Source organism: Haliotis cracherodii, unplaced genomic scaffold, assembly GCF_022045235.1.
Source record: "Haliotis cracherodii isolate W230 unplaced genomic scaffold, xgHalCrac1.p SCAF_28, whole genome shotgun sequence".
Classification (NCBI taxonomy): Eukaryota; Metazoa; Mollusca; class Gastropoda; order Lepetellida; family Haliotidae; genus Haliotis; species Haliotis cracherodii.
Window position 1 is genome coordinate 2,304,696 of NW_027266284.1, and position 13,219 is coordinate 2,317,914.

Genomic DNA, 13,219 nt, shown 5'->3' on the forward strand with positions numbered 1-13,219 from the left:
GGAATCATTCAGACCAAACCTTTTTTTATCCCATTGATTCACGAAAACCAGTTGAAATGTACATTAGTGACTTTTGTACCCAAAATTTCTAGTGATTTGGTACCCAAATGGGTATTTGTAGATCTAACTAGAATAAATTAAAAGAAAAACATTAATTTTGGCGTTATAAAGTTAACTTACTATCACTTTCCTATCAAAACAATGCATTTTGACTTAGGTTTAACCAACTTAACCGACTCTTCTTCAGTGACAAAACGTCACTTTTCTATCAAAACCAAACAATCATTTTCAAGGATCACTGTCATAATCATATTATGAACTTGATGAAATATTTTATTATGTGTACTGTTCATCTACATGAAAACATAAATATAATTATAGATCTATTGTCTTATGTTCTTAGGTACAAATTCACAAAGTATTTTGGGTACAATTTAATTCGTTTTGGGTACAAAATCACATATAGAGCCTATATATATTTACACCCTCCATCCAGTCATCGTGTACCAAACTTTTAATCGGTTCAGAGGACGGGAGGTTCTCAGAAAATATTTTCAACATCTTTATTATTCTAAATTGTTCCTTTTTGTTATGTTAGACCAATAACAGTATAATGCTGTTATTATTATGCCACATCAACATGTTATGTCACATCCCGCTGCCGTCGTTGTCAGAAAATAATTTTTAAAAATCGACGATTTTTTTTTAACGATTACGGATTTAGACTTCAACATACGTATAACGCACAGTTGATAATCAGGAACAAATATAAAAAATTGGAGGGGGACTGCTGCCCAGGACAAACATAGTAAACAGTTGACGATAGATATTACATTCTGTAATTTCTTTTCAGGGATTAAACGAGGTATTTTGTTTAACTTTTGCATATTTTGCCTCGATGTGTGAGATGTGGTACGTGCTTCCGGTTTCAGAACGATAAATAAAATTGCAAGAATCTTTTCGCTACATGCATTATTTTTCTTCTGAATGGTTTGCCTATAATGTAATTAAGTTCAGATTTTGCGTATCATAAAATATTTTTAATTTTTCACAGCGTTTGTTAACTTTGTTAAACTGAACAAATCGCGAGTCAGGCTACGCCCAAACGTATTTTTTTACGTTGATCGGTTAGTCAACAACAGGTCAATGTCAGAAAGTTTATCAAACGAAATAATTTGCAAACTCGATAAAAATGAGATTTAAAAAAAAAGATATATACATCCATGTTACTAATTATAGAAACTTAAGTTAGATGTAACTGAATGATTATGACAGTATTACTGGATCACGATACTTGTGGGGTTGTTTGTTTACCGCCGTTCGTACAAGTTCCATCCAATCGATGACGATTCAGACTGTTTTTGTTTACAATTAGTTACACCGAAAGTTTCTAAATTATGATCGAATATGAAAAATGATAAAATTATAAAGAATATATTTGGGGTGTCGTTATGCTATTCGCCTGTCGAATAGGTTCGACATCAGATGCACGGAAAGTGACACCTCTGTCGAATGGGTTCGACGTTAGCGTTCAGAGCTTTAAAACATATCTCTTTAAGTTTTACAAAATTGACTTGAACTGAAAGATTGGTAGACATATTTTCTCCAATATTATGAGTTAAGTGGTTCTGTTACAGTGGTGACAAAGGGTTATAAGCGTTTTGACAAACTGGTTATAAATACGTTTATGTTTTCAATAGTGACATAGAGTATTGTAAGATTAGTGATAAGGTATCTTGAAACCCAATATATTCAGTCTGACGTCTTTGAATATTGTTAATGTTCTCCTTGTAATATTTTAGGGGACTCTGGTGGCTTTTATGTAATTGTCAACAAAGTTTCTCCATTCAGTTAACACATGTTTTTGCAACTGTAGTAACTAGGGTTATGAAATTTTCTTTAAATGTTATGTTTTTAATCATACGTTTGGCTTTTTCAATGCAAAGAATCAAAGGTGGGTATGAATTTGGTGGAACGCCAAAGGCGAAAGGAGAGATGGCACTCCAGAAGCATATTCATTTCTGGACAGTTTTGCACCTATGACACCAGTGATTGGAGCAGGATGTTCAAGAGACATCCTCACCTCTGGACAATTTGGAAACACCTATGACACCAGGGAATCCCGGTCTATCCGTGATGAAGGATGTTCAAGAGTCATCGTCACCTCTGGACAGTTTGGAAACACCTATGACACCAGGGAATCTATGTCAATCCATGATGCAGGAAGTTCAAGAAACATCTTCAGTTCTGGGTAGTTTGGAAACACCTATGACACCAATGAATCACAACAAATCCATGGTGCAGGATGTTCAAGAAACTTCTTCACCTCTGGACAGTTTGGAAACACCTCTGACACCAGTGAATCCCAATACATCCATGTTGCAGGATGTTCAAGTGGCATCGTCACCTCTGGATGAAGGGGTAGATGAAAAATCCAATGGCAATAATGTTTATGTGTATTGTTGTGAGTTACCCATGTTTCAAAATTCTACAACAGCATTTGTTATGGAAATGTTTTTCGTCGTAAAACCGACATGTTAACCAGTGAGACAGGTTTTTTCATTCAAATCAAAGCTGATTCAGTTGATAAGATGTGGTTGTGTTTGACAACATTGCTTGTTGCGTTGAAAGATGGAATGTGGAAGTCATATTAAATTTCCTCTTTCATAAAAAAAGTCACTACTGTTATGATTGTCACTACTGTTACATGTAATGTCACTACTGTTATGGGCCTAAATTATAGTAAATATTTATTAATTGTCTTTGTTCTTTGTTTAATCTGTTATGATCTAATAAATAAGCATGTAATTGTTTTATGTTTTAGTCCAAAAAGACTTGTGTCATAACTTAATTTTTTTCCCATCAAAATGTAAATTCACAAACCAAAGCTTACATCATTATTTTCATATGTTTTCTTCAATTTGGTTTCTTTTGACTTTTCTGTGTACAACACTTCACAGAAAATGATATTATCACTATAAAAAGCCCAGTTCAAATGACAATTTGAAAAATCCTTACTTTACAACATGTAACAGCAGTGACTTGTAATTTGCATTTTTCGTCTAAATGTCTACAAAAGTAATATATGGATTCATTAAGGTTGCAAACTCTCTACCTTAACCCTAAAACATGTTGTTTTTGTATTAATGAACCAAAATCAATGAAAAGAAATGTTTGCTTTTTGAAATTCATAGGCACGAAATATCTTACAAATTTTGAAAATGACTCAGATATGTTATATCACCCTGTAGACCCACCATACAAATACCTGCTGTTCCTCCTTTTCCACTCATCACGTACAAACATTTTGTATCTCCTATAACACTCCTAACACACTGGCATGTTGTATATCAGTGTACACTGATAACATTCAGGCATGTTGTATCTTCCTATACATTCCTAACATACATGCATGGTGTATCTCCCTATACAAACCTAACACACAGGCATGTTGTCTCTCACAGTGTACTCCTAACACAGGCATATTGTATCTCCCTAGACACTCCTAAAACAGGCATGTTCTATCTCCCTATGCACTGCTGGCACACATGCATGTTGTATCTCCCTATACACCCCTAAAACATATATATGTTGTATTACCCTATACACTTCTAACACACAGACATGTTGTATCTCCCTATACAATCCTAACACACAAGCATGTTGTATCTCCCGATACACTCCTAACACACAGGCATGTTCTATCTCCCTATACACTCCTAACACACAGGCATGTTGTATATTAATATACTATCCTGTCACACAGGCATGTTGTATCTCCCCATACAATCCTAACACACAGGCATGTTCCATCTCCCTTCACACTCCTAACACACAGGTATGTAGTATCTCCCTGTATACTCCTAACACACACAGACATGTTGTATCTCCCCAAACACTCCTCACACAGGCATGTTCTATCTCCCTACAAACTTCTAACACACATGCATGTTGTATCTCCCTATACTCTCCTAACACGGGCATGTTGTATCTCTCCATAGCCATAGACTCCTAACACACAGACATGTTGTATATTCCTTAACACTCCTAACACACAGACATGTTGTGTCTCCTTATACACTCCTAACACACAGACATGTTGTATCTCCTTAAACACCCCTATCACACAGGCATGTTGTATCTCCCTGTTCACTCTTAACACACAGGCATGTTGTATCTCTCTATACACCCATAAAACATATATATGTTGTATTTCCCTACACGCTCCTAACATACAGGTATGTTGTATCTCCCTATACACCCCTAAAACATATATATGTTGTATCTTCCTACACGTTCCTAACATACAGGTATGTTGTATCTCCCTATACACTCCTAACACACAGGCATCTTGTATCTCTCCTTATACACTCCTAACACACATACATGTTGTATCTCCCTATACAATCCTAACACACAGGCATGTTGTATCTCCCTATACACTCCAAACACACAGGCATGTTCTATCTCCCTATCCAATCCTAACACACATGAAAGTTGTATCTCCCTATACACTCTTAACACTGAGGCATGTTGTATCTCCCTATAGCAATACACTCCTGACACACAGGCATGTTGTATCTCCCTATACACTCCTAACAAACAGGCATGTTGTATCTTTCTTTATACTCCCAACACACAGGCATGTTCTATCTCCCTATACACTCCTAACACTCAGGCATGTTGTATCTCACAATGCGCTACTCACACAGGCATGTTGTATCTCCCTATACATTTCTGACACACGGGCATGTTGTATCTCCCTTTCCACTCTTAACACAGGCATGTTGTATCTCCCTATAGCAATACACTCCAAACACATAGACATGTTGTATCTGCCTATACATTCCTGTCACACAGGCATCTGGTATCTCTCTTTATACTCCTAACAAACAGGCATGTTGTATCTTTCTTTATACTCCCAACACACAGGCATGTTCTATCTCCCTATATACTCCTAACACTCAGGCATGTTGTATCTCCCTATACATTCCTGTCACTAAGGCATCGTGTATCTCTCTTTATACTCCTAACAAACAGGCATGTTGTATCTTTCTTTATACTCCCAACACACAGGCATGTTCTATCTCCCTATATACTCCTAACACTCAGGCATGCTGTATCTCCCTATACACTCCTGTCACACAGGCATCTTGTATCTCTCTTTATACTCCTGACAAACAGGCATGTTGTATCTTTCTTTATACTCCCAACACACAGGCATGTTCTATCTCCCTATACACTCCTAACACTCAGGCATGCTGTATCTCCCTATACACTCCTGTCACACAGGCATCTTGTATCTCTCTTTATACTCCTGACAAACAGGCATGTTGTATCTCTCTTTATACTCCCAACGCACAGGCATGTTCTATCTCCCTATACACTCCTAACACTCAGGCATGTTGTATCTCCCTATACACTCCTAACACTCAGGCATGTTGTATCTCCCTATACACTCCTAACACTCAGGCATGTTGTATCTCCCTATACACTCCTAACACTCAGGCATGTTGTATCTCCCTATACACTCCTGACACAGGCACGTTGTGTCTCCCTATAGCTTTACACTCCTAACACACATACATGTTGTATCTTCATATACACTTCTAACACACAGGTATGTTGAATCTCCCTCTACACTCCTATCACGCATGTTGTATCACCCCATATCTATACACTCCTAACACACAGACATGTTGTATCTCACAATGCGCTACTCGCACAGACATGTTGTATCTCCCTATACATCTCTGACACACAGGCATGTTGTATCTCCCTTTCCACTCTTAACACGGGCATGTTGTATCTCCCTATAGCAATACACTCCAAACACATAGACATGTTGTATCTTCATGTACTCTCCTAACACACAGGTATGTTGTATCTATCTGCCCACTCCTAACACACAGGCATGTTGTATGTATCTACCTGCATACTCCTAACAAACAGGCATGTTGTATCTCCCTATACACTCCTAACACACTTAGAGTGTTGAGGTTTGCAGATTGATCAAAGCTATTACACAGATGTAATGAGACAAATTCCTCGCACATTTAGGATTTGTGGACAACTCATGCAAGTGCACAGGTGTGCAGATTTACGTTTAAAGAGTTTTGGTAAAACATTTTCTACCATGTATTTTCATGAGGATTTCACATGAACTGTCCCCAGTCATCTGCTGGTGGTCCTGTAACCTTATTTCTCTTTGTAAGTTGACAGAGTTGCCTCTTTCACACTGACGTTTTATTTGGATGGTTCTTCACTATCCAATGAACTAATCAATATATATATTGAAAACAAGTGTGCTGTGGGAGGATCATTGATTTATTTAATTTTTTTGTTTCGCACCAAGATTACTAACAAACACAACTGATCACTCATTAAACAGTGCTCGTTAATACAGTGTCAGTTGTCAAACACGTAATTTTACTGATAGCAGAGCATGTGTCATATGACGCGGAAATATGTTTTTATTGGAAATTAAAAGGACCCGGGCGATTTAAAGTGAAACGCCAGTGCCCAGAAAGAAACATTTTCTTTGTTTTCAGCCTTACGTTCTAAACTGGGTCTATGGTTTTCAGAAATGATCATTGAAAAAACGACATTTCTTAAATATACATGAGGACAATTCCAATTTTGCATAATATTGTAAGGATTATATTTGATTGTTCCCATGCAGATGTTGACATCCTGTCTCGCGTATGGGAAAATTATGGAAAAGTAGACAGGACATTGTCGCGTTGTAACCCTTACAAAAACAAGCAAAAAGTGTCAAAAGTAACCACTGCAAGATAATTGTCGTATTGTTGCACTGCCACATTTTCAATATTGTTCACCTTTACTCAAGAGCGACAATACAACAAGGCGACATTTTGCAAGTGAACATATGAGTGTTATCGCCTTGTCGCTTTGTTGCATTATCACCCCATCTAAAATGTGTAAGAAATGTGTAAAATTGCATGCGGCATAATGACATATGTTGTTGCCGTTTTCCACTTTCGAGAAACGGTTATACTTATTTTCAAACTCCAGTGTTTTTTTGTAGTCCCAACAACTTTTTTAAAGCAATGAAAGGGCAGTGCTCGGCCAGTTAATCTTTGGTGGCGCAATTCGCTGTGAAGAGTTGAATCCCCTATGATCGTTGGCTCAAATCCCCTGATTCCTCCTGAATATGTGAGAACCACACCCATGTTTAGGGATTTCCCCAAAGGGGTTGACTGTAAGACCAACATCACTTAAAGCTTTCCTTTCACATCAAACTGTCACGCCGTGAAATAACTGAAATACTGTCAAAAGCGGCGTTAAATAATACTCTTTCACTCATGATATCCTTTAGACGAAAATACATTGAGAGAGCTCTGAACCACATCTGGCACAGCATATATGTATACTTATAACTGTCGTGACTGAGTTCGAACCCTTGGCCCTGATGTAGAATTATTGATCTTGCTTTGTTTAGATTTTGAAAATAAGCAGTAATTAATATCAGCGTGATAATTAAATGAAATTGAAATACACGTGTTTATTGCTGTCAAAACACGTTGGTTCATGAAAACGACACAGACAATAAGATATATGGAATAATTTCCCAAGAAACGAGCAAAGCTTTGTTTTCCTTTTGAGATAAGGAATCCTATTGGCAGTGTTACTGTTGTTTTAGTATCATGTTGAACTAAAACACCACTCCAGTTTGAAAAAGTGTATGACATTTTTGCGCTTGCGTAACATTAATGGAAAAGGGCGAGAACGTGACATTATCCTAATGTATCACTGCCGCCTTGTCGCGTATTTCAACATTTTAGATGAGTGCGACAACGGGGCATATTTTGACATTGCAAACTTTTAGGATTGTCGAATTGTCGCCCTTTGGTAAGAACCGAAAATAATATTCAAAGTGCAGTAATGCGACAAAGCCACAATAGGTCAAAATGTCGCGCTTTGGTTTATTTTGACACTTTTTGCTTGTTTTTGTCAGGACGACAACGTCACAATGCGATATCACGGGTGCGACAGTGTACCATCTAAGATTCCATAGATAATTATCAACATTTGCACTCAGAAAAGATTACTGAAAAAGTTACATTGACTTGAATTACAAGCAATAGTGGTTCACATAACTATTAAACACATAGTGGTCAGTTGGCTAAGCTAAAGTATGCCGCAAACGTGGTAGTTAAAATCTTCAAGTGTCTACCAATCGCGCTCGTCGGACCCTGTGGCGATTTCCTACCTGTGTCATCGACCGATTATCATGTTTACATCGTTTATGATATTAGCTACATTCATACAGTTATTTAATAATGCTATCAGGAATGGCTTCTAGTTGTAATAAAAGAAAGATCAACATTTACCAGATGATCTATCCATATATGTCTCTGATCTGTATAAATAATCGGTGTCTGTAAGTTCAGTCTCCACTAGGTGGCCCTGTCGGGGGCTTCAGGTCCCACGTGATGACCTGTTTCACAACCACATTGAGAAACTATGAAGTTTGGCAGGACGCTGCTCAAAAACACTCCCACTGTTTCCCGATATATTAGTCTCAAAGTGCGCCTGTGCGTAGAAACACATAACATTGTATTTTCTGGTCCATAAACATTCTGATTTGTACATTCACCGACACATTCTCCGGTTGTGAACCCGGGAGGGGAGATAATCCAATCACCCCATCCTATTTCTGTGAAATTGATGTATAACTTTCTTTTGCAGCACCGAGAACATTGAAAGTTAATGCTCCTCTTTCTTCTGCTGTTCGCCTCCACCAATGTGTGCAGTATCAAGAAGGGACGACCCTTGTTTAGTTTAGGTACTCTTGTACTTCTAGTTCTTGCTCTTGTTCTAGCTCTGGCTCTGGCTCTTTGTCGTTTTAGCTGTCGTTTCCTGCGCCGTCTTGGGTGAACCAACACTACTTGCGTATTTCTCTTACACCCTTGGCATTGGACGTGCAGGAGCACAGTACCGTTAGACGAGTCCACTAACGTCTGCATTATAGTCCGATTAAGACTTACTTTGAACCATTTGTTTTTCTTTATCCTTGATTTGACTGCTGCGATGTTTGTTTCAGGATGTCCATCAGGAGTCACAGTGGAAACCGACAAGGAAACCTTCGTTCCCCGCCTCCGTTTACGTAACTTGAAGCGTTTTGTTTTAAACCTCAAATTACCGTCTTTTCTGGTCTTCATCCCCTCGCGTTGCTTGTTCTTGACTCTAATCAGCAGACTGGCACTTTTCACAACCAGTCGCTTGCCTTTGGTTCCTTTTGCAAAACGAAACTGAATAATTTTCTCATCTTCAAACTTGTCTGAAACATAAGAATTAACTACATGAGTGACCGGTTCAGTGACAACCGCACGTGCACTAGATACTCAGACAAGTATTTCAAAATAATTCTATGGAAAAGATGTTAAACGTCTTACCAGGGGGCTCAGAAAAGCTGATAATCTCATTAACTTCTGCCTTTGTCCCCGTCACATTGTACATTTGATAGATCCTGTCTTTGTCGCCGGGGGCCGACGTCGGACGAGTGTTCATACCTAGATGGATCAGAATCTGCTGCTTGATTTTCTCCGTCAACTGGAATTTTGTCAAATTTTTAACAAGAAAGTCATTTTTCAAACCCTGTAACCTAGGCTGACTTGTGATGCTAGCGACACACAGTAGGAACATTACACTGGGTGTTGTCAAGTGCATGGCTGATATCCGCATATTAAATAGCAGGTGCTGAAATAAATAATGACCTCTAATTAATTCAAATTCAACAATCCAGAAAGAAACCTGATGTGTTTACCTATAGCAAATATGTAAACTTTAAGTATACATGTTAACAGATAAGTATTGTCGCATTCCTTTGTATATGCATGCGCTGGTTCAATTCTACTCTGGTCGTTTTCTTGTCATGGTTGTCAACCTGAGTGACCTGAATGGATGTCAATCCGTCTGACGTGAAGTGTAATCGTATGCTTGTAATGGTTGTCAGTCTGACGTGTAGTGTAATCGTATGCTTGTAATGGTTGTCAGTTTGACGTGTAGTGTAATCGTATGCTTGTAATGATTGTCAGTCTAACGTGAAGTGTAATCGTATGCTTGTAATGGTTGTCAGTCTGACGTGAAGTGCAATCGTATGCTTGTAATGGTTGTCAGTCTGACGTGTAGTGTAATCGTATGCTTGTAATGGTTGTCAGTCTGACGTGAAGTGTAATCGTATGCTTGTAATGGTTGTCAGTATTACGTGAAGTGTAATCGTATGCTTGTAATGGTTGTCAGTCTGACGTGAAGTGTAATCGTATGCTTGTAATGGTTGTCAGTCTGACGTGTAGTGTAATCGTATGCTTGTTATGGTTGTCAGTCTGACGCGTGAAGTGTAATCGTATGCTTGTAATGGTTGTCAGTCTGACGTGTAGTGTAATCGTATGCTTGTAATGGTTGTCAGTCTGACGTGTAGTGTAATCGTATGCTTGTACTGGTTGTCAGTCTGACGTGTAGAATAATCGTATGCTTGTAATGGTTGTCAGTCTGACGTGAAGTGTAATCGTATGCTTGTAATGGTTGTCAGTCTGACGTGTAGAATAATCATATGCTTGAAATGGTTGTCAGTCTGACGTGTAGTGTAATCGTATGCTTGTAATGGTTGTCAGTCTGACGTGAAGTGTAATCGTATGCTTGTAATGGTTGTCAGTCTGACGTGTAGTGTAATCGTATGCTTGTAATGGTTGTCAGTCTGACGTGTAGTGTAATCATATGCTTGTAATGGTTGTCAGTCTGACGTGAAATGTAATCGTATGCTTGTAATGGTTGTCAGTCTGACGTGTAGTGTAATCGTATGCTTGTAATGGTTGTCAGTCTGACGTGTAGTGTAATCGTATGCTTGTAATGGTTGTCAGTCTGACGTGTAGTGTAATCGTATGCTTGTAATGGTTGTCAGCCTGACGTGTAGAGTAATCGTATGCTTGTAATGATTGTCAGCCTGACGTGGATTGTAATCGTATGCCTGTAGTAACTGTCACTGTGACATGGATTGTAATCGTATGTTTGTAAGGATTGTCAGTGTGGCGTGGATTGTAATCGTATGCTTGTTATTCGTGTCAGCACGTAGCTGATCTAAGTGCACATCCTGGCGAGCAATGTTTGACTACTTTCACATACATGGTGATATACGAGCCGCCGTGCAGTATTGTACGACACATGTCTTGGTCATGCACCAGGGGTTTTACTGAGGAAGGGGGCGACAACAATGATGACAGCTTTACCATGAAATGAGGACGACATATGTCCTCTCATGTGGAACTAAGAGTGTTAGTCGGTGTTCCGAGCATGCTACTCAGTACAAACAAATCAAGTTACTAATTTGTTGTATCGTCTGTAGACTTCTCTCTAGATAGTGCACACACGAGAACAGGCCAGGTGGTTAACATTATGCTATTTCTCCAGGGCTTTGTAGCGCTACACCAGCGAGCACTGCTATGCGTCATTACATTCAATAATAGAGAACCTCGTCCATATTGCGTTCTTTGTTGATGAAAGAGACTTTACCACACACACAACTGCCAGTGTTCATCACGCCAATGTTCTCCAATACACATTTGCCAAACTAACAAATGGTATAGGCATTGTTAAAGATGAATCACATATATACCATAAGATAGCAATATCCTCGCGATCACTGGGTTACTGGGTGAGGGCTAGTATTTCTTCAACATTTCACACACCCCACTGTTACAGCAATAACAGAGGAGGACGATCTTCAAAGCATCTGGCATCATACCAAGGACAAATGTCGGCCAAGTCAACAATGAGGGTAACTGTACACTCGACTTTAATCTTACTTGCTACTGTGTGTAATAACGCTGCCTTGTATGTGCACATGGGACTGCTAACACTTTTATTACCATCGTGGTTTGAAGTCTTTACATATTATACTGTTTAGGAAAACAGTGCGTTTATCTTGTTCTTCACATGTGACATTTCGCCCTTCACACATCAAATTGTGTGTTCTCCACACGTTGAATATTGTCCTCCTCGTGTCACATCCTGTACTACACATGTCACATCTTGTCCCGCACATGACACATCTTGTCCCTCACAATGCACATCTTGTCCCTCACATGGCACATCTTGTCCCTCACATGGCACATCTTGTCCCTTACATGTCACATCTTGTCCTTCACATGTCACATCTTGTCCCTCACATGTCACATCTTGTTCCTCACATGTCACATCTTGTCACATCTTGTCCTTCACATGTCACATCTTGTCCCTCACAATGCACATCTTGTTCCTCACATGTCACCTCTTGTCCTTCACAATGAACATCTTGTCCCTCACAATGCACATCTTGTCCCTCACATGTCACATCTTGTCCTTCACAATGCACATCTTGTCCTTCACATGTCACATCTTGTCCTTAAAATTTCACATCTTGTTCCTCACATGTCACATCTTGTCCTTCACATGTCACATCTTGTCCTTCACATGTCACATCTTGTCCCGCACATGTCACATCTTGTTCCTCACATGTCACATCTGGTACATCACATGTCACAATTTGTCCCTCACATGTCACATCTTGTTCCTCAAATGTCACATCTTGTTCCTCACATGTCACATCTTGTCCTTCACATGTCACATCTTGTCCCTCACAATGCACATCTTGTTCCTCACATGTCACCTCTTGTCCTTCACAATGAACATCTTGTCCCTCACAAGGCACATCTTGTCCTTCACATGTCACATCTTGTCCTTCACAATGCACATCTTGTCCTTCACATGTCACATCTTGTCCTTCACATTTCACATCTTGTTCCTCACATGTCACATCTTGTCCTTCACATGTCACATCTTGTCCTTCACATGTCACATTTTGTCCCGCACATGTCACATCTTGTTCCTCACATGTCACATCTTGTCCCTCACATGTCACATCTGGTACCTCACAATGCACATCTTGTCCTTCACATGTCACATCTTGTCCCTCACATGTCACATCTTGTCCTTCACATGTCACATATAGTCCCTCACATGTCACATCTAGTCCCTCACATGTCATATCTTGTCCTTCACATGTCACATCTTGTCCCCCACGTCACATGTTGTCCCCCACATGTCACATCTTGTCCCTCACATGTCACATCTTGTCCTTCACATGTCACATCGTGTCCCTCACAATGCACATCTTGTCCCTCACATGTCACAATTTGTCCCTCACATGTCACATCTTGTC

General features: G+C 39.3%; 1 protein-coding gene across 8 annotated transcripts in view; it reads right to left on the minus strand.

Annotated features, from left to right (window-relative positions):
- Positions 1 to 6,313: 6,313 nt before the first annotated feature.
- Positions 6,314 to 13,219, minus strand: part of LOC139473390 (inhibin beta B chain-like) — a 50,855-nt gene continuing 43,949 nt past the window's right edge. For all 8 annotated transcript variants that reach the window (XM_071255954.1, XM_071255950.1, XM_071255952.1 and 5 more), the window contains 2 exons: positions 9,420 to 9,723; positions 6,314 to 9,304 (listed from right to left, as the gene is read on the minus strand). In XM_071255954.1, coding sequence (XP_071112055.1) covers positions 8,421 to 9,304; positions 9,420 to 9,708 — 1,173 coding nt within the window. In that variant the 5' untranslated portion in view covers positions 9,709 to 9,723 and the 3' untranslated portion in view covers positions 6,314 to 8,420. The remainder of the gene's footprint in view (positions 9,305 to 9,419; positions 9,724 to 13,219) is intronic.